The sequence below is a fragment of the Emydura macquarii genome, unplaced genomic scaffold, assembly GCF_026122565.2.
Source record: "Emydura macquarii macquarii isolate MOO-44397 ecotype Brisbane River unplaced genomic scaffold, CSIRO-AGI_Emac_v2 contig_267, whole genome shotgun sequence".
NCBI lineage: Eukaryota > Metazoa > Chordata > Testudines > Chelidae > Emydura > Emydura macquarii.
Window position 1 is genome coordinate 889,192 of NW_027130404.1, and position 23,255 is coordinate 912,446.

A 23,255-nucleotide genomic window follows, 5' to 3' on the forward strand; every position below is an offset into this window, starting at 1 on the left:
AAGGGGTTCAGGACCTTGCTGTGTGTGGCCCTTAATAAAGAAGTGACTGATCATTTGCCAACAGCTACATAAGAAAGGGATATCTAAGTAGCACAATGTATTTCTACACTAGCTATTCACCTCTGGAATCCTGTATTCAAACTGCATCTGAGACTGTCACAGGAATTAGTTACACAAAACAAAAATATTCCATGGTTTGCAGGATTGTCCATCTTCATCTGAAAACTGCTTATAACTGGAAAGCAGAGATGTTGTAGGCCAGGGGTGGGGAACGTCCGGCCCGCGGGCCATATAAGGCCCGCAAAATCATTTGTTCTGGACCAGGCGGCGGGAGGGAATTTGGTGGCGGCGCGGTTTCACAGCGGCGGCAGGGGGCAGTGCCCGCCGCCGAAACCCTGCCGCCAAAAACCCTGCCGCCGTTTGTCCCTTTTCAGCGGCGGGCACTGCCCCCCCGGCCCCCACCGCCGCCGTGAACCCGGCCCACCGCCGAATTCTCCCCCGCCGCAAGGGCCACCATCAGGCCCTTGACATAAAAAAGGTTCCCCACCCCTGTTGTAGGCGATATACAGAAGTTCACAGTGTGACATGGAAGATGTGCATGAACAAATGATTAATATGTGCCTAGCTCTAGCCGATACTGCATATGTACAAAATTAAAGAAAGAGTTGGCATAACACTTTGTGATGGGGAAAAGATCTACATATTAAGAACATCATGAATGATAACATTGTTTTGCCAAGATAGAATTGAAAGTCTGAAGTTCTGCTGGGGTATAACAGACAGGAAGAAACCAGTTGAAAAGAAAAGAACTGAGAGATACCATATTTGCCTACAGCTCAAGAAAGGATGTGGTGACATTGCTTTTCTGAGAACCTGAAACTCAGATGTCATTTCCTGGAAGTGGGACTAAAGTGCCACCATCCATCAGTTCTACAGAGCATATCAAGGAGTAATGTTCTTCTGAAGTATAATACTGGAAGCAAGGGCTGATTAAGAGAAGAAGTGGATGAATCAGGCTACCCCAAGAAACTTCTAGCAATCTTTAGTAGGCATGTCATATTTCATCCATTATGTTTTGACAGTGTTAAGGGCAAGTTTTCATTTTTATAGCTACAGCTATAAACATATGCTGTCCATGTTTTAGGTTAATAGTGTCCCCAGAAATGTCTTTTTTTCTTTTAAAGACCCTATTCTTTGTTCCTTAGGTTTAGTTTGTTTACATACATAATATTTATAGACTATGAATTATATTATTAATTAGCTTGATTAAATTATTAAACATATTACATCTTTATATTATATATTTATAATAATATTCCTCCTTTACATTTAGACATAATGGCATATATTAGAGAGAATAAAGTAGCTCAACTTTGATCAATCCTCAAACTCATTATGCAATTAAACAGTGCCTATAAACGGATCAGAGTTTCCAGTCTGCTGAACAACTACATGCATAAATGATTGAAAAGTGGCAGCATAAACTATTCCAATAGCCCTCTCTGACCCATCTTGTTATAGATGGATTCTGCTATTTTTGTAGCATTCCATGACAATCTTATTTTTAAAATAAGTTTTGCTGTACTCTCAAAAAAATTAAACAAAAACATAAAAGCACACACAACCCTGACGGTACATGAGAGAGGTGACAAATTCTTTTTAACACATTTTCTGTCTCGTTCATTAAAATGGAAAGAAAAAAAATGGAAAAAAAATCACTTAGATTAGTTTTACATTTTACATACTGTTTTACAATGTATACATTTATTCTTAGGTTAATACTATTGTGCTTAATTTTCTTGAATAGAAGGAGACCACAATTTTCATTTACTTTGTTTACCCAACATATCATTACTAATTAAAAATCAATCCGTGGTAATGAAAGCAATCAATTTTGTTGTGGTATCTCAAAGTAAAGCCGTTTCAAACAAAAATCTAATTAAGTAGCCATTTGATGATCGTGATGATCTTTGTCCAGATGAAGGAAGACCAGATCATCATTTTACCAAAGAATTAATATCTTATTCTACTATTTTAATCTCCTCTAAAACAGTAAATTACAAGTGAAGCTTTCAGCAGATGTGCTTCATTTAGTAATCATAACCAGCGTACTATAAACCAGCATCAAAACGAAAGCATAAAAAAGCACATACATGCCCTATACTACTCAGCATGAGGTAAAATTGGTTAATGTTTTTTCAAAAAATCTAATATCCATTTTCTTCAGGGGGCAGGGCTGGTGAAAGCTTTTAATGTTTGAGAAGCACATCCTGTAAGGATCCCTGGGACTAGAACCCTGAGAACCTGGAACATCTGACATTCCCACATTGCCACCAGGAGGCCATACAGAGCCACATCTGAGAAGCACTATGGAGATTAAGTACCACCCAATGGGACCATAGCGATAGCATCCCGAGTCCTTCCGATTGGCCCATGCTCACTTTTTAACTCTGGAGTGTGTCCCAGAAAGTTGTTTGGGTAGCCAAACAGACTTCTGGCCAGCTGATTCCACTACCTTTGGTCTCTAGTCTCCAACCCCAGCTTGATCCTGATCAATCCTGGCTCTAGCGATTACTCTGATCCCTTCTTGCTGACTACGCCTCATGGCCATCCTTGATTTGTGGACATCAGCCCAGCCATGACTATTAGGTCAACCACCTATGCCCCCATGCCCTACACATCCCAAAAAGAGGGACGGATGGAGTAGAAAGAAAAAGGAATCAGAAACAAGAGAATGAACTAAAGAAAGATAAAATGTGGAAAAGGAATGGGAACTCTCCAAACTCTCCACCTCCAGCTTTGTTGAGAAGCTTAAACATAAGACACCCATCAGCTACCAGTTTTCACATGCGTCCCTCCCTATAGACGTGTTTTTCCATTACAGTTTTCTCTCCATCATGCTCTCTAGCATTGTCTTAACAAGCCAATTTCATAACCCTTATTCTTCACTGATAGTAGCAATGGTGGAAGCTATAGCATAGGAAATATTCTGGTAATTTAACCACCATCTCCATCTAGGGTTACTATTAAAAATACTGTTTTCTCATCTATCCACTATTGTAATATAAATATTAAATAATAATAAATGTATTTAAATATGAGATAACTATGACTTCAAAACAGAGATCATCAATGCACTGAAATATATTTAAGTAAAGATTAAAACTGTTTAAAAAAATCCACTCTGACCTTAACTGACCCCATTACTATTTCTAATCTGTGATTGTGTGCTTGGTGCCATACAAAGCTAAGAAAATTATGCAGTCCCCATTGTCCAAGAATTCAGAGGTCTGAGATCAACCCAGGTGATGAGATGGGCTGTAAAGGTGTGCGCTAGCACAAACATAGACACTGAACATAAAACATAAGGACAGAGTGGCATAATAAACTTTGATTCTCTTTTGTATGTTAGTTTGTATAAGCACCCTCAATGCTAAACAGACTTGCACGATAATGCACAGTATCAGTGCTTTATACAGTCTCATGCTTAAATTGCTGTACATAAATACCACACATTAAACTTGGTTTTATTGTTGTTCATCTATGAAAAGTTATAAGGACATATGCCAATTTAAACCTGGAAGTTAAGTATACACATACAATGTTTTGGGTTTTTTTTAGCAGATCCTCTCATATTCTGCGTTTGGTGGCAGCACTGGAGAACATTTATTGTAGCTGGTCATTCTTGGTTCAGTTATTTTCTCCACATTCACGCCTATTAACAGCTACTTAAATTGACACCTTACCTCCAGCCAGGAAAGTGAGCAAGTGGCCTCTTCTAAATCTGACACCAATGCCGTTCTAGGGACTGGTAGATAGGAGTGCTGTAAGAGCAGTGCAACAAGTCACCTCTGCTACACACTCAATGCTGGAGTGTTTAGAAAGGACTTTTACCTAGGAACCTTCTAGAATCTGGATGCCACCAGCAATCCCAGTATTGTAATAAGTGAACATTATACCTTTGCTCTTGTTAACAATAACTGATAACATTTTACTGAAAAAAACCACAATGCAGGAACATGGGCGGATATTATGTTTAGTCACAGTCTTGAGGGCAAACAAATAAGGAAAAGAATGAAAATGCAGGGGAGTGGATTATACTCACTTTTTTATGACTCTTAAGCACTGAAGGTGTAACAAAGGCTTTGTCACACAGATCACATTTATATTTCTTATGTCCATCATGCACAACTTGGATGTGAACATTTAATGTGTCTTTCCTTTTGAAGGTAGCATCACAGTGATCACACTTGAAGGTCCTCTCACCTTATAAAATAGAAAAGCAAGGTGTAAATACACCAGCTAACATCAGGAATAACGTTAACTCTCTAATCCCTTGAGAAAGGGAACACGGTGCATAAATCTGCCACACGGTGGAAGTTGCACTGACAGGTCTCTGGAACAAGAAGTGAAGGAACACCATTCCAGTATAAATTTCACTTTAAGAAGGCAGAATGTAATCACCCAAATAATTTAGCCAGGAAGTTGGGATTAACCTCTACCCTTGCCAAAAGTGAATAGTTTTAAATGACCACAAGTGGTCAGGACCTTGGATTTTATATCTAATCTGAAAAGCAGCACAACCAGCACCATAAATCTCTAGCTATTATGGTTGCAAAGAAAGATTTCAAAATATTAAGTGTATATATAATGGATGCAGAGACACCTGCTTGACTTTGCAAAGAACCCTTAACAATAATAGCTTGAGATTAGAACTGCCTCATTCATCTCAGTGAATGCTAACTCAGATGCGAGTGATGATATTTTAATTGTCATCATTATTAATTATTTCACTACCTGTCAAAGCACATAAAAAGGAGAGGAAGTATTATGAAAATCTACACAACATTTTTGAAAAAACATCCCAGAAGGTGAAACTGGAGAAAAACCATTGCAAAATCTTACTATTCTTATTTCTGTAAATACAGAAGTGATTTTTAGTTTCCTGCTAAGTATAATTACTATGTATTGATCTGTAATATGAAATTCATTCAGAAACCCACAAGAGTTAAAATATATATATAGGCCCACAAAATCTTGGTAACAACAGGAAAATGAAAAGAAAGTCCAAAAAAGTCATTATCTCCTGGACCTCCCACATCCCAATCCAACTCTTTGATTTGCAGGCTCCTGAACCCTATGAATAAAATGTACAGGCATGTCTCCCTCACCCTAGCAAAGGTACTTTCTCAATACTACTTATTAGACAATAGAACCATCTCAGCTCCACTGGGATCAGTTTTTCCATGTGCATTCTGGGTTCAGTCCAAAGGCCAATGAATGGATTTTTTTGGATAAAGACCAATCTGGTAGTACATGCCAATGGTGCTGAAATGCTCATTTCCTTGCATAACTTTACTTTGACACCAAACTCTCCGTTGGCATTACTATTTAAAGAGATAGCTATTAGAAAGGAAACACCTATTTCATTTTTCAATTAGCAATAGTCCTCTCTCACAACAGACACTAGTTGTCGTGGAAGTAGATCTTGTACCTATTCTATTCTAGTACAGCTGCATTATCCAACCCATACAGCCAATAAAGATTGGAACTTTTTTTAATGGTTCAGCAAATACATGTGGGCATCCTACAAAACCTCAGTTTCTCTTCCCAATAATATCAATTATAAAAAATGTATTAACTTTGCATTTGGGAGCAAAAGCAGCTGGAGACAAGATTATACACCAAGAAGTGCACCAAAATATTTAATGAACTTTTTCGTTCTCAATCTTTAAAACTCACGGCCTGATGTCTCCTTTGGAATCTCTTTCCTTTAGTAACAACTCCCTGTGTTAAGTGCAAGTGAAGTCAATTAACATTCTGCTTAAACTAACTTGCAACATTTTACTGCTTCATTAAAGAAAAAATACTGAGAACACTTTTTAAAACAAGTGGGTTCCTACAAGATCCTCTATGCTCCATGAAAAGAATATAGTATTTTTTAAATTAAACACTGGTATTTTTTTTCTTGCTCTACAGGAAGCAGAATCATGAGTATCATGGCTCTGAATTTGGAGACAGATTTTAAAAAAGAGCAAAAATACCAGATGTAATTCTAATGAATTGTTCTATATTCTCTAAAGCAGTGTTTCTTAACCTGGGGTTTTAGAGGGGTCGCAAGTGCAGAGCTGGTTTTGGGGGTGGCAAGAAAGGCAATTGCCTGGAGCCACAGGGGCGCCATGAAACTAAGTTACATGCCTCAGCCCCGTGGGGGTGGGACTCAGGCTTCAGGGGTACAGTAGTTTGGAAAGGTTAAGAACCACTGCTCTAAAGGAAGAAATATTTTTGTAATTTCCCCAACATTATTTGTTGTCATTAAGGATTAAGACAAGATCTGATATTTTTAAGCTTCTTTTCTTTCTCAGGACATGTCTTCACTGACGGTGACAAGTCAGATCGATTCTTCGGGATCGACTGAGTGGAAGTGAAGACCTGCTCTATTGATCCAGAAGTCAATTTAATAAATCCACACCCAGAAAAAGAGTAATGCTGCGTCGACGGGAATGCATTTCCCGTTGGCACAATGAAATGAAGACACCGCAGTAAGTAGAAGTTAGGAAGTCGATGGGAGATACGCAAGCTACTCTATGTAGCAATTCTGACATTGATCAATAACTGACAAATCTCCTAAAAAATATCTCTCTCTTCACATTTCATTATATGAATTGAGTACACAAGTGTAAAATTATTCATAGTCCTTACTATATTGGCTGTTTAATATGTATCAGGTGTTTTCCATTTTGATCTGTCTGTTTAAATATCATCATTCCAGTCAGCTTCAGTTCTGTATTTCTACAATGATTTAACAAATCTAACAAATAAAATTCTACTAAAAAAAGAACATTAAGGTTCGAAAGTGACCCAAAAGTTAGAAATGCCAGAACTAAAGCTGCCGATATAACCTTAACCCTTGTGTGCACACTTTATGATACAGTTAGTCTTTAATTACTTGACTATATAGTATTTTTTCAAAAAGACATTCACGGATCCTGTAAGATGCTATGCACTCACCTCAATCCAACAAAGCACTTAAGCATGCAGAAATCAATGTGACTACTCACAAGTTTAAAGTTAAGCACATATTTAAGTGTTATGCAGGGAAAGAGCCAGAATGTGCAAAATGAATAGCACTCAGTGAACAAAGAAGCTATTCAATATTTCTTCTAAGCCTCATTATTCAGCACGTACCTGAAGCCATACCTCATTAACTGCATGCCATCCAAACACTCTAGTGTACTGAATAAGGAACTTTTCCTTTCTTTATAGATTTTATTTTATTAATTAATTTATCTTCACCACAACCTTCATTAATCAGAGAGAAAGACACAGGAAAAAGCTTTCCTAACCAACATACTCCTGCACTAAAGCAGTAGAACATTGGTAGACAGTTATGGAGGAGATTTTCAAAAGCCCCTAAAGGACTTAGGAGCACAAGTACAACTGATTTTCAAATCAGACTTGTGAACCTAAATCCCTTAGGTACATTTGAAAATCTCCTACTAAAAGATTACATTACAAAATGCACTGTGCACAAAGTATATTTTATAAAACCTTATTACTTTGGTAAATCATAACCAATTTTCACCAGACTACTGTAAAGCACATCTACAGCCTAGGGACTATCTCTGCTAAACACCAAGTTTCTTCCACTTACTACTTATGCTTTAGAGCTATTAAAAAAAAAATCACTTTATACATATAAAATAGGGAAAGTATTTCCTTTCTGTATTTTCAAGGCAACAGACTCTGGCTCTGTTGGATTGAGGGGAAGTAGATTTAAATTCAAAACCCACTAATGAAAATGTTCTGCCTTTAGCCTAGACAGTCAAAGCTAGAGTATAAAAAGTGAGAATGCATCTTAGTTTCTTGCAACAGTGCACTGGGAGGGGAGTGTTTCTCACAGAGCTAGAACCCAAACCACACAGTGCTTTACTGTGCAACCTCTGAACCTATAATTTGCATCCAAAAGCAAAACAGGGAATCAATGTTGTCTATGGAGCACTGGTAGAATATACCCAAAAATGTCTTTCCTACAGATGTATTGATTGTGCTGCATGGCTTACATGGTAATTACACCTCTTGGCTTTGCTCTCCCCATTGCTGCGCTCATGTTTTTTTTTTTTTTTTTTTTTTTAAAGAGATGAGCTTTCCCCACCTTCCACTCCTAAAAATTATGCTGCTGGTCACAGTAGCAAGACCTTTTTCAATTTTTTTTATTATTAGGTTTTTGGAAATGTTGCTCTGCTCTGGAAAGTGAATATATAAAAATCGTGCTCTCTTGATCAGTAGATCTTATATATGTATTCAGCGTCCTACCTGTTTACTTTAGTGCCCAAAGTGTTCACTGCCTTTAATTCTTGTTAGCTCTGAGAAGTCAACACAGCTAAGAGAGTATAACATGGATTATATTCCTTCTTATGTATCATCAATAGAATTGTTAGTAAATTCTATAAAATTACAGAGGGGTTGCACAAGTGTTAGCAAGAGCATAATTTAGCACGCAGAGCCTAGTATTACCGGCAGTGATGTGCAAGAATAGGGATGAACTCAGTTTTACTTTTAGATCCCAGGTTGAATTTGCAGAGCTGGCAGTTGGGGGCAAAGGGGAGTCTTCACCTCTAAACTAAACACATTTGATCTAGAATCTTAAAAGACAATACAAATCAAACTCCATGATACCATTTTTCATAGATCCACTTTAGAGAATGGGACTGTACTTTCAGGCATTCCAATATTAAATATATTTATTTCTGTACTAATTTAACATTATTTTTAAAAAGTTTAAGTATGCTAGGTACCACTCTTTGCAAAGTACCCCAATTTTAAAGTAACAACGCTGCATGTAATTTGCAAACTGACTTTAGATGGAATTCATGATGGAGGTTAAGCCTTAATTAAGAGTTTTCAATGCTTTCCTGAATTTACTGCTCAGTGGGGAAGATGTTTCCCACATAATTCCTTCCCGATGACATAGCATTGTAAACCTGGACAAATATTAGGAGGATTTTTTTTTTGTTCTTTCCTCTGAAGCAGCAGATATAGTTCTATGCTGGAAGAGGGGCCACTGGTCCACTAATATGACAATGCCTATGATTCTCAGTTATTTTTGAGTTATTAAATAAATGATGGGCTCATGATCATGGCCATAGAGCCTATCAATCTCAGGGTGAGGTCAGAAAGGGGTGGAGTTCTAATGTTCTTTACCTGAAACACAAGCTCTGCTTTAACAATAACAGGGACCCTTTTTTAACAACTATCTTGTATTTAAACTTAGCCAGAACATTTTTTTAATGATAAAATTGGAATACAAGTATGCTTTAACTTTTTTCCAAAATGTTTAAAGCACAAAACAAATATAATTTTTGAAGATTTTTGAGCTCCTGGAATTTGAAAAAACAAAACAAAACAAAAAAGATATTTTAAATAGAGATTCACAAAAGCCTGTAATTCTGAATGTGCATTACTACTTTTGGATATTTGGGCAGGGGGGAAGGGGGCGGAAGTAGGGAACAAAGCCCATCGAAGTCAGTGGAAAACAATTATTTCAATGGGCTTTAGATCAGGCCCCAATTTACCATTTAAAAGGGGGTTTCTATGCATTGGAACATTTATACATTGAAAAAGGATTTTTAGCACTCTGGCTAAGTTTATCAGGAGCACAAGATTTTACAAAATTAAATACTCACTGAAACAATAGATCATAGCAGCTCTGAAAGCCTTAAAAAAAGAAACTAATATTGTTCCAAGAATTTCTTTAATGCAAAACACTGATATATTGGATTAAAAAAAGGTAACATTTTAAAGTGCACTTCTGTAAATAAAAGTTTTCCGCAAAACATAGCGCTGTATTCAAAGCTATAGTGATTTTAGGAGTAACATGGTAAGAAATTTCCAAATACTTTTATAAAGGTTTTTTTATTAACTCATTTAACAAAAGAAAAGAAATTAAGACTCTCACAAATGACTAAATCCTATCTTCTGCCGAAGAGAAGTAAAGAGGGCACCCTCTACCCCAAAAATCTCAAAGCAAGGTAGAGTCTCTTAACAAGGATTGAGAAGACTAGACATAGGTTCAGGAGGGTGTAGTTCGTAGGCTCAGAGGGACCTTGGGACTTGTCCAGTCTGCTAGCATTTATGCTGTTGATAGAAAAGATTGGTTTGTGGCCAAGAGAATGGATTAGGATTTAGACGCTATAGCATGAGTTCTCAGTTCTGAGACAGACTTCTTGTGTGACCTTGAGCAAGTTACTTAGTTCTTTGTGCTTTAGTTTCCCATCTGTAAATGGGGATAATACAAGTTAATTCAGAAAATGCAGAAGACCTTTGTCAAAGGACTTCAGAACATCACTGGATTATCTGTAGCCTCCATGTTGTACAGCAGGAGGAGAAGAGGGTAAACTTTCAGACATAACTGAATTTCCTTGCTCTTGAGGGCTGAATCTTTATAATAATTGAACATAATTTAGTGTATTTGGGAGCAAGACAAAAAGAGAACGTACATCAGTTATGTGCTGTGTAACAGTGCATTTCCTCCCACAAGTTACAAATCTGTGATGTGAATTGATGAAGACCTTTGCCTCTCTGAATTAGCACTTACTGTTATGTATTAGTAGGTGTCTCTGCAGAGAGAATGGGGTTCGAAACAAAGCCTTGCATTCCTCACACTGGAATGGTCTCTCTTCAGAGTGGGTCTGCAGATGAAAGACAATGGGTCAGGGGGAATGATCAAGGAAATCAGTTATTGCAATAATTGTAGCTAACCTGGCAGACTGAGTTCAGAGGGGACATCATAACAGTTCCGCATACTAGGCGACAAAGGCTTAATATAACCATCATGCTGGATTTATGTGGAACCATGCAATACAACTTTGCAGCTATTAAATAGCTGTACATCACATGCCCTTGGAATTCTGTTATGTAAGAGGTGTGAATATGCACGCACACTCATCTGTGTCTGCGTTTACACATACACACAGAGAATATCTATATTTTGAAGGAAAGCTACATGCTAGAATTTGCTGTTTCACCAAATAATACATAAAGTCCTCAAATTTAAGTGCACGTACAAAAAACATCACATGTTCTCAGTTAATTCCAGTCCACTTAGCAAACCGCTGATCTCCCTATTCTCAAGACACCAATTTAAAATTTAGCAAAATAAAATCTCTCAAATCTAGAACATATCCCTCTCTTGTCTCAGCTTCATTTGCTAATTTGAAACAGAAGCCAGAAGTATTTGTATTGAGAGCCTCGCTTACCTCAGTAAAAATTCACCATAGCTGAAACAGCCACATCAAAGTAATAAACAAGACGAAAAGCTAAGCTTGGCTGAATCTTGTAAACAAAACATCATAGCTGCTGAAGCTGATGTCTGGAGCTTGTGAAAGAATCTTCTTTTATCCTACTTTTGTAAATTTCAAATCACTTCCTCTCTTTTTTTACTGTAATGAAGTATTATCCCATTATAGCCAGTAAATGAAGCTGTACAATATGTTATCTAACCAATTTCCTATAATTTTCTGATAAAGAGAAGTTTTAAAAAATCAGTGTCTGAATATTGCATCTAGCTCACAAGGACCTTAATTGAAAGCTATTGTGCCCCAAGGGAGAGGGGAGTGACTGGAAGTGTTTTATAAAATGTAGGGATTATGGTTAATAACAAAATTATGTATATTAAACAGTCAATCTCATAGCCTCAGGGTAAACATCTATATGATACATAAGTGCACAATCTATTTTTTCCTCATGGCAGGGAAATCCATAATGCCATAAGACATTCATAGCTACTCCACAAATTGGAGGGGGTAGGGGCGGATGGCAGTGAAATTATTTATACACATCCGTTAGCCCTTTTGGATCACTCTCACATTCATTTTTAACCCAAATGTTATTTTTATGGCTAGCAACAATAAGATGTTATAAGTTCCAGAGGGGTAGCCATGTTAGTCTGTAGACAGCAAAAACGGGAGTCTTGTAGCACCTTAAAGACTAACAAATTTCTGCAGGCATAAGCTTTCGTGGGCTGCAACCATCTGACGAAGTGGGTTGCAGCCCAAGAAAACTTATGCCTGCAGAAATTTGTTAGTCTTTAAGGTGCTACAAGACTCCCGTTGTTTTTTCAAGATGTTATAGTATACTATCGGCCATCTGTAATGGACTGCAAAAACCACAGCCAGGACAATGATTAGAAAAATAAAACATCACAGGAATCTTTCATTCATAGTTACTTATTCTTTCAAACATTCCTTCATTTGTTATCAAAGAATAAAGCCTTGATACTTTACAGCTATTTATTGGTGTATGTCCACAGGAGAGAGGAGAGTGCCTTTAGACTGGATGGCTCAGATAGTGCAATGACTGAAAATGGGATACAGAGGCTTTCTCCTTTAATGCTGTAGCTCAAATCCAGCCTAAGACGCATATAGCAGAAAGGCCACTGAACCACCATCAAATGGCTGTGTAGAATAAGTTGATTGTTTCAGTCTGGTTCCTAGTGGTTCACATTGTAATTAGCATTAGTTGATACCCTTATTGGCAGTCTCAGCAGAGAGGCCAAGGATTGACTGGGCGTGAAGAGACTGAACTACCTTCTCACCTCAATAGGTGGTTCCTCCAGAACAGGGTTGAGACATATTGATGAGACACTGTGGGGAAGCTTGCAGTGCTGCTGTCTGTGCTGTACCTGTTCTGTGGATAAATAGAAGGGTTCAGTCTCCAGGGCTGTCAATCTGGCACTTTTCACGAGCACAAAAGTCACTTCCTTTTATTTCAAAACACCCTACTCTAGAATGCTTAGTACTATGGGTGCAATACCCTTCCATTGTCACTTAAAAATCCTTTGCAGCTTTTACATGTATGGCCTTTTAGCTACAGTATAGGAGCCCAACTGTATGCCTAAGCCTCATAATTGAAATGAACACCTAAATGTGTAATAGAAGCAAAAGTGCACCATGAGATGAATGTATCATTGTCATCACCACACACTTCACACAATCACATGTTTACATTGGGAGTTCTTTGGGTTTGCTACACATGCACATGGGTTCTATGGTGGGAGACTCCAGATTGGAAAACTGGCCTAGTATTTTTGTTGTCCTCACATGAAACGTGAAGGTTCAACTACCAAGGCTTTAATTGCTGTTACAAAATTGTGTCTTACTGTATATAATAAATATACAAAATGCTGTATAATAGTACACATATATATTATATTGTATACAATGCACAAATTTTCTATTTTAAGAATATGTTTAATATTTTAAGAATATGTTTACATGCAGTAGCAAACAACAATGAGCAAGAGAGAGTCTATGATGGCCACATGGGCAGCTGCCCCTAATTTGAATGTAATAGAACAGATTGCAGCTGCTCTCAGGTGAGGCAACACCTAGAGCTGACGTCCACTCAGATTAAGCTGAAGCAGCAAGCACCACGAGCTACAGTTTCCACAGTCAAAAGGAGTGTGCCCATTATCCCTATCTAATTCTTGGGGCTGCATTTACTGGTTTAGATCTTGATTCAGCAAGGTACATAAGCAACTGCCTAACACTAATAATGTGAATAGCCTCATTGACTTCAATAGGACTAGTCACATGCCTAAATAAATAGCATTTTTCATCCCTAGATCTCACAGTGCTTCACAGTTGTGTTATGAGCCTCATTTAGAAATGGGGAACAGAGGTCCGTTCAGGCTCAGCGACTTGCTCAAGAAGTCCGTGGCAGAACACAAAACTGAGTATGGGTCTTCCAAGTCCTAGGCTAATACCCTATCCACCTGCTTGAGTACACTGCTGAATCAGGACCTTGGACAAAGCACCTAATCCACTCAGTGGTTACCCAAAGCTCTTTTCTACAAAGTCAGTGGTGAGCTGAGACTTGAAATATATTGAAAATTCGGATACAGGACTGAATCCAGGTTTTTTTTAAAGTGTATCAGCACAGAAAAGGTCTATCTATACTGGGAAAATTTGTAAGCATTTTACTGCTTTACTGCAGCTCACCCAATAACGTAAAGAGAGGAAGAAATGCTTGAAAATAATTTGAATTTTGTCCTCAGTTATGAGGAAACCATCGCTTATAATTCCAGTGTTTTCAATGGCACGGAAATTAATGCTCTATAGACTTGATTCATTCAGAATCTGTGCTGGCTCAGGGTACCTCATATTGCAAAGTCTGCACAGAGGGAGGATGTGGCATCCAGGACACCTACAATTCTGATTCCACCAGGGGGTTTGCAGCTAGCCACTGGAATTCCAAAAGGGCTTGGCATCTGTTTTGGAGGGTGATGAGACCAAGGCAGCTGAACATTCCCTAAGAGGCTTTAACTAGTACGGGCCTTGTGGAATTCTATTCTCAAGCCCAGCATACACAGCTTCTTACCCTAGTGGAACCCCCACGTCAATGCGATCAGCGCAACTTTCTGTCTTTCCTGGAGTAAATATCCCGATTAGCCATCCTGCATCTTATGTCTGCTGAGTTACTACTGTTATTGGTCATGTATCTTCATATTTTATTCCCTTGCAACATCTGCAACATGTAGTCAGTGAGCAATGAAGGGGTGGGGGAAACAAAGTCAGATACTCCAGCGTACAAAAATAATTTGCACCATGCACCCACTTTCATCAAGTCTGATCTTCCATCATGAAAGGTAACAGAGTTTCTCTCCAGCACAGTTCCAACATTGCTCACCTCCTCTAAACACTACTGCCATCTTGTTCCACTGAAAGGAACTGTGCATATCAAATGACTATTTAGTTCTGTAGACTGGGCTTTTCAAAGGAGCCTAAGGGTACATCCACACCACAGAAAAGAACCCAACAAACACGGCAGCAAGTCTCAGAGCCCAGGTCAACTGATTCTAATTCACAGGGCACACATTACAGAGCTAAAAAGTAGGAGTGTAGATATTTAGGCTTGGAGTGGAGTCCAGGCTCCAAGACCCTCTTCCTTTGCAGGGTTTCAGATTCCAGGCTCCAGCCCGAATGTCAACACTGCTACTTTTAGCTCCATAGTACAAGCCTGAGTCAGTTGACCAGGCTCTGAGATTCATTACCGTGTTTTGGATTTTTTTTGGCCGTGTAAACATATCTCAAGTGAGTTAACTCCCACCTCTCAGTGAAGTTGCATGAGAGTTGGGCACCTAATTCCCTTCAGCTCCTTTGAAAAGCCCAGCCTTAAACTGCATGGTGGGGAGTGCTCTCCAAAACCTGAGACATGTTTAAAAGTATACACACACACACACAGAACTTTATTCTGACACTTCCACACAACACCAGATTAAGTATCCACTATAAATTAATCACAGAAACCAAAAAAAAAATCTTCATCAAATAAATGATACACGTAAAATTCAAAGAGGGCAAACCACTTCCATCCTGTTTTTTATTATAAATAGAATTCTGTCATATAATGCTAGCTGCACAGAAAAAGCCATAAAGGTTTTTCAAATCTGAAAATATGTTTTCTGTTACATACTGTTACCATAGCACACATCATTCTTACTGTACATTTATAACTACACTGGTTCAGTATAGTAAAGGGATTCTGAAACTGAAAAGCACCATCAGCCCATTTGGATGCACATTTACTTTCCCCCAAAGAAAGAACCAATACAGTATTCCCATTGGATCTCTCTCTCTCACTCACTCTCTCTCTCACATACACACAAAAAATCAGGAGGATGTAGATTTAAACAAACAAAACCACAAACATAATAAAAAAGCATAAATATGATGGTATGAAGTGAGATGAAGTTTTAAATTTCCATCTTAGTGGGATAACTACATTGTGAACAAGTCACTGAGTTCTCTGCCTCTTGTGAATAGTGCAGTCCTCTCAAAATATGGCAATACATATAGACTAGCATCCATTCTATCATATAGTTCGTGCCATACCTTTTGCTCAATATACATAGGGATTCACTGTGTTTTAAAGAAGGTAGGTTGCTTGGACTGAAGGGGTTGACAGTGTTGCTGTTAAGTGTAACTAAATGTACAGATCTTATATTTTTTGTTTCTCTGTGCATTTTCTTTATCCAATGGGACTAAGACACTCTCTGCATTACTTGCACACAGACTCAATAAATAGGTATTTTTGCAAAGGGTGGGAATAATGATGACAAAAACTAAAGATATTTAACAGATAATCAACTAAAAAGTTAGCATATTTCTCACAGCAAAATCTGTAATCTCGGCAAATATACGATCCAATCCTGCAAGGTTTACTCATACAAGCTTTAGTTACATGAGTAGAGCCACTGACTTAAGTAAGGGTTGCAGCATGGGCCATAATATGGCAGGCAGTTCATTCATTATTCTTGCTCAATCCTGAAGTATTTACTCAGGCAAAACTCTCTATTGGACATCAGATGATAGTTATCATCAGAAAATGTGTAGATATTCTTAGTTTTTAGTTACAGAAGTGACTGCCCAGACTGTATATTTGAGGAATTTTCATAAAATCGTATCTACTTGGTAAGGTCTTGGTTTTTTGGTTTTAAATTAATTTACACATATGAGTTATGATCATAATATATATGGCAGCTAGCCTGGTCTTTCAGCATGCGTTCTGCTTAAAAAAGAGTCATCACTGTTTCATCTTGTAAGAGGTATTCTTATTACTTTCATATGGTTTGTGGCTGAAAGTACTAGAGATGGTGCAAAGACCCTGTGCCAAATTCCCAGATGGCATATAACATGAACTGCACTGTGAAAATTTTCTAAGTATGGGCATATCAGTTTCATCAAAATGTAGGGGGGAGAAGAAGGGGTTCCAAAGACTGGACAGGAAACCAGCCAGATAATTTTTGTTACAATCTTGTAATTCTGAAGCAGCAGTCGTGGGTGCAGCCTTGCCATCGAAAATGTAACAGGCATTACAAAATTAGGACAGGCCGATTTGAGTTTAAATCGACACAAGTAGAGCATCCCTTCATGTGCACATTCTCAGGGTAGTGTTTTTTCTGATGTTTCTGTAATGTATTATTTAACACTACCAAATGCAAATAATACTTGTTTGAAAGTATCTTTTGATAAGTACAATGATTAGGAATGACTGCGTCGGCATCATTGCTCATTTTGTTCAAATGTGAGCATTCTTTTTTAAACAAAAACTGAAGACCTTTTAAATCAAATAAAAATTTGACTTGATAACATATAAAAACAAACCAGAAAAATCAAAATAGGGATTTATTCAGTGCATTTAGCAGAAGAATCATTTTTGTGTGTTTTTTTGTATTTTACTGGAATTCATTTATTATCCTGAGATATTGGTTATAACAAAGAACACTAGAAAATACATTATCCAATACTTTAATCTCATGTTTATAAGCATGCCAGAGCTTAATGATCAACCATTTAAAAGAAAAATAGCTGCATATCTGAGGCTGGCAGACCTGTAAACAACAACAGCAGAGTGCTTTACCTTCTTGTGATTCTTGTAAACATTTCTGTGGGCAAATCCCTTTCCACAAAGCTTGCATTTATAAGGTTTATCTTCACTGTGTATTATTTTGTGTGCAGTCACTTGATCAAGTCGTTTGAAGGACTTATTGCAAACCTCGCAGGTGTAGGGGCGTTTTTCTGCAGAAAATGAGTGGGGGACACTTAATCTCCTGTTTATACAGGGGGAGAAGATGAAAGGCAGAGACAGTCATCTCCTCAGAGAGATTTTTGCAATTAAGTCAACCCAATTAAGATTAAACCAATTAGAAAGACATCTAATGCCCTTTATGTTAGACAGTTAAGTCACTTCATAAAAGATGAGCGATGGTGTATCTCAAGAAATTGGCACATTCTTTGCAATAATCATTGCTAAAACTAAATTCTGATTAATTAGCTTAAATCAAAAGAGAATGACTTCAAAGAGGAAAAGCCTGTTTCCAGATTACGAATGTGAAAGAGGGCATGACAGTTTAAATGTTTTAAAAGTTAATTAACAATACACATATCATATTAGTTTCCAAATCCAAAAGTTGCTATGCAAAAGCCTTTATGCTGGAACTGGTGACTCGAACCCAAGTATTCTAGTCTCATCCAAAAGTGTCAGATATAAGCTAAAAGCCTCCGAGCTAAAGCTTATTTTAAAATAAATGTGATTGCAGTGTACTGAAACCAAGAAAGCAGATATAGTAAAAGGCTCTGCAGTTACAAAAAAAACCTGTATTTTTAAACATCAATGTATTTGACAGAACAAAGTTCGTGCCCTCATTGTGTTCACTAATATTTCTGATTACTGGGTGAAAGACCTAGAAACACCAGGTTCCAATGATCAAAAATGCTGGCAATGCCAATTCATATAATACTTCCAAACCTGCAGACACAGGATGTTGCCAGTCATGGTGACCTGCTCCACTGGATTCCAGGCAGGCTGATGTGTTAATCTGCATGGTGTGGAGTATAAACTGCTTTATTCTGACTGGGAGCTCTGTGCTGATAACTTGAGTCCATTAAAGAATTTGAATGTCTCTCCTTTTATCACTGCCCTGCCTGGGGCACACCCCAGTTCCACACCCCTTCCATTCAACCACTAGACACCGAAACCCCTACAAGCAGCAACCTTATTTTTTCCCCAGTCTCCACAGCACTGAACTCTCCCATCCCAGCTAGCATGAAGGAGAAGCTTGCAGAAGTTGCCATGAGCAAGAGATTGCACCATTAAATTTGGACCTTCCAGTGGTGTGAAGAGTGTTAGTTGGCAGTCCCAAAACACTGCAGAATCCATCAAAATGTCTATAAAAAAATAGTATAAGGCAATACATCTCGGGGACCAATTCCAGTATACAAGAAAAAACACGTTTTTTTTTTGTTTTGTTTTTTTACCTGAATGAGTTATCATATGGCGTTTTAGCTGGTTAGCTGAAATAAATTTCTTGTCACATTCCTGACACTCAAAGATCTCATGAACCTGCAAAATGAGTGTATAATGATAATTAAATATGTGTCTCAAAAAAGATCACACATCTTAGTTATACAGAACATCTCTAACAGACTGTAATTATTTCTTAGCTAGTAGCTATGTTAATACTCATGGATATATTGTGATTTCTTCCTTAATTATCCCAAGCTGAACAACAGCATCTCACAAAAATCAAATGTTCATACTTATGAACAACCATTTATCATGAAGGCAATACACAGGAATGAAGATGATGTAAGTATGTAACATCAGATTCATTATCAATCTCATCAATATGGAAACATGAAGCAAAAAATAAACACATGAGGAATACATTACAAAAATATATTTCAGTTAATTTACTTCTAGTAAGCATGGTTTTATAAACAACAAGAAGAGGTCTATGTAAGCTTGAAAGTTTCTCTCTCTCACCAACAGAAGTTGGTCCAATAAGGGATATTACCTCACCCAGCTTGTCTCTCTAACAACAAAATAGCACACATACAATAATTTTCAAAAAAAGCATAATAAATATGAAACACTATTGGAGTCCACTGCAAATAAAACAACATTTTGACACTGACTATCAAGAATATCAGATTTGTAAGATTATTTTTATTTTGTTAATCAATGGCAATCTAGATAAGGATAAGATGACTTCATACACAATTAAAGAACTAGTGCAGCGTAGACTTCACAGTCCAGAAGATTCAGATACCAAACACTGGTCTTCTCCCTAAACTAGATTAATAAATGCATTCCATGCTATGCACATAATCCCCATGGCAAAGCTTTCTAAAGGGCTCTAGCAAAGATATCAAGTGTGCACCAAACAAGATGGATCTGTCCAAGCAATGTCCAAGCAATCATCTGGGCCTGGACCTGATGCTGCACTAATGACTGAATTTTGAAGCAAATTAAGTATTTTAATTATCCAAATATGAGTTATAATACTCCTCAAGACTTCCACATACTTCCATGCCCTTCCATTTACATACTATTAAAATATAAACAGGACAAAAGTTTTATTTATCCAAAAAACCCTTATCCAAAAGTAGGTTATGCCCCTCAGTGGACACCATTTGTACTGAAACGATCCCTGAGTATCCACATAAATTCCATATTTCCTACTCCCTATTGATAAATGTGGTTTTACTGTATTCTTTTTTAGCTTCATTGATTTTTCTTCTTGGGTTGAAGTTCAGATTTGTATAATCCATAGACCTGCCACCTCCCAATGTAGTCATTTCCTCCCCAAATATTTAAGACACCTTATTTCAGGAGATGCGTGTTTGTTTTTCTTTAGACTGCTATTTAATAGATCAGAGTCCAGATTGCTCACTAATTCCATATGACCACCTGTAGGAAGCCGCTGTGGCCTCCCACGGAACCAGAGCCTGAGGAAGGATGCCCGCGCTCTGATTGGCTCAACTCACACCCTGCCCTGGAGTCTGCCCGGCAACAAAGGGCCCGGGCCGGGATAGGACAACCCGGCCAGGCCAATTGGCTGCCGCAGGGCGGAGCCCCAACAGGAAGGGGAAGTACAAAAGCCTGGCCCCTGAGCTCAGTAGGCCCCAGACTGCTGCCAGAGGCGGACGTGCTGCCCCGCCAGCAGAGGCCTAGGCCAGAGCCTAACCGCCGACGAAGAACCCCGACCCCACCTGGGCCCGGGGATTGGATAGGGCCCTCGAGAAGCTGGACTAGGCAACCCGGCCAGGACGACTGGGCCGAGTTACCCCGACCCCGAGCCCGGGGCCGTACGCTGGAACCGCCAGACTGGGCCGAGACCCCAGAGCGGCCCGAGTGGCGGGCATCCCCGGAGGCTGGGCTAGATCTGGAGGAACTGCCGGCCGCCGAGCCCCTCCCTACAGCGGGGCTGGACTTGGAGGAGCTGCCCGAGGCTGAGCCGCTCCCCACATCCAACGACCTTGAGGAGCTGCCCCCTGAAGAGGAGCTCCCCGCCTTACCCCCGGTCGACGAGGAAGGACTGACGGCGCTACCCCTGGAGGACCACCTTTGTGGCACGGAGGAGGCAGGTACTAGGGTCAGTGGGGAGGAAGTAGCCCAGGGACAGCCACGGCCTGTGGCTGAAGCCGCCTTATAGCCGGTGTGTTGCGGCGGGAGCCCTGCCGGCACAGTGGCAGCCGCTTCTGCCACTGCTAGGGCCCTGGGCTGGGACGCAGTGGAGACGGGTGGGCCTGCGTCCCCCTCCCCTTCCCCTTTGCCCTAGCCACCCCAGGAGGATTGCTCTCCTGACCCCGCCGGAAGCTGTTGCCTCCTCTGCTCACCCTGCCTAGGGGTTGGAGCAACTGACTCCTTGTTCGCTCACCCTGCCTGAGGGCCTGACCGATCTGCCTCTGCTCACCCTGCCTAGGGGTTGAAGCAATAGACTCCTTGTTCGCTCACCCTGCCTGAGGGCCTGAGTGATCTGCCTTTGCTCACCCTGCCTAAGGGTTGGAGCAACTGACTCCTGGTTCGCTCGCCCTGCCTGAGAGCCTGAGCGATCTGCCTCTGCTCACCCTGCCTAGGGGTTGGAGCCACTGACTCTTTGCTCGCCCGCCCTGACGGAGGGCCGGAGCGAGTAACTGCTGCTCACCCTGCCTAAGGGCGGACTAGTAGGACTACTCACTCGCCAAACGCGAGCTATTCCCTGTTTGTAGGAAGCCGCTGTGGCCTCCCACGGAACCAGAAACGCTTACACCACCTGATTTCAGTTTATCAACTTCTGTTATGCACAATAACCATTTGCTTTTCTACTAAAAAGGAAGTGGCGGAGTACTAGGTAATTAAACATGGAAAAATATTTCTATACATAAATAAAAGCCTTTTCTGAGTCTCGCTATATTAAGAATGACTTCACATAGGAACAGCTTAATTTAATTATTTGGTTGCTCAGCCCTAGAGAAGGTAGATGAAGAATGATTTTTAAAAAGTCACTCACAATTCTAAAAATGTGTCTATCTGACAAAGGTCTATGTACCTGTAACAAATCATATTTCTTCATTAAAAAAAGTGACTCTCAGAAATCTTCATTTGGCCTACTAAAAAGGAGAAAACTTCTTTGAATAGCTGCAGAGGTGAACCTGAGATAGATTAACTTTGCATGATACAGTTTAAAAAAGTCTAGCATCTAATAAACTTACTCACATTTAGCTGTACCTTACTCCAGTCCCATTAGAGTCAGTGGGACCACATGTGGAGTAAGGATATTACTTACTATTAGTTTGGGGGGTAATGAGTAATAGCCAACATGGTTTTTCCTTTTTAAAGATAAGTATTTTGTTTGCCTTTGTCCAGTCCTCTGGGACCTCTTCAAGACAATGGCTAATGGTTCCAAGATTGTTTCAGCTAGTTCCTTAACTACCCTCAGATGAATTTCATCAGGCCTGCCAACTTGAATACTTGTAACTTATCTAAATATTCTTTAACCTGTTCTTTCCTTATTCCAACTTGTGTTTCTTCTCCCTTGTTGTTAATATTAATTGTATTAAGTACCTGGTCACCATTAACGTTTTTTTTAGAGACGACTGAAGCAAAGTAGGCATTAAAAACCTCAGCCTTATTGATGTCATCTGTTGTTAGCTCTCCTTCCCCACTAGCTAATGGACCTACATTTTCCTTCATCTTCCTCTTGATCTAAAGTATTTATAAAACCTCTTCTTACTGCTTTTTATGTCTCTTGTACCTTAGTCTCTCATGTTGTCCCTACATGTTTGCGCTATTTCTTTGCATCGAGATAGTTTACTGTTCTGCCTTTAACATTGTCTCTTTAAGAAACTGCCAGCTCTCCTGAACTCCTTTTTTCCTTAGTTTTTCTTCCCATAGGACCTTACCTTCCAGTTCTGAGTTTGTTAAAGTCTGCTTTTTTACGTCCATTGTCCTTATTCTGCTGTTCTCACTCCTTCCTTACCTTAGGATCATGAAATCTATCATTTCATGATCACTTTCACCCAAATTGCCCTCTACATTCCTCCTTCAAGGAACCAATTCCTCCTTCTTAGTCAGAATCAAGTCTAAAATGGCTTCCTCCTTGATTACTTCTTCCACTTTCTGAAAAAAGAAGTTATCCCCGATACATTCCAAGAACTTATTGGACATTTTATGTTTTAGCATATTACTTTTCCAACAGATGTCTGGGTAGTTAAAGTCTCCCATTAGTACCAGGTCTTGTGTTTTGGAAATTTCTGTTATTTTTTCAAGAAATGATTCATCTACCTCCTCCTGCTGATTTGGTCACCAATAGAGGACCCCTGCCAAAACATTGCCCCTATATTTTTCCCTTTTATCTTCACCCAGAGACTTTCAACAGGTCTGCCTCTTGCGACCTTTTGGAGTAGATATTCTTGATGCATAATGTAACT

General features: G+C 39.2%; 1 protein-coding gene across 4 annotated transcripts in view; it reads right to left on the reverse strand.

The window, feature by feature from the left end:
* The window catches only part of PRDM5 (PR/SET domain 5), a 146,244-nt gene that overhangs the window by 63,850 nt on the left and 59,139 nt on the right, over positions 1-23,255 (reverse strand). For 3 of the 4 annotated variants that reach the window (XM_067549263.1, XM_067549255.1, XM_067549248.1), the window contains 4 exons: positions 18,819-18,903; positions 17,422-17,579; positions 10,598-10,691; positions 4,106-4,266 (listed from right to left, as the gene is read on the reverse strand). In XM_067549263.1, coding sequence (XP_067405364.1) covers positions 4,106-4,266; positions 10,598-10,691; positions 17,422-17,579; positions 18,819-18,903 — 498 coding nt within the window. Of the gene's footprint in view, positions 1-4,105; positions 4,267-10,597; positions 10,692-17,421; positions 17,616-18,818; positions 18,904-23,255 lie in introns of all 4 variants that reach the window. The other variant, XM_067549240.1, reaches the window with a different exon arrangement.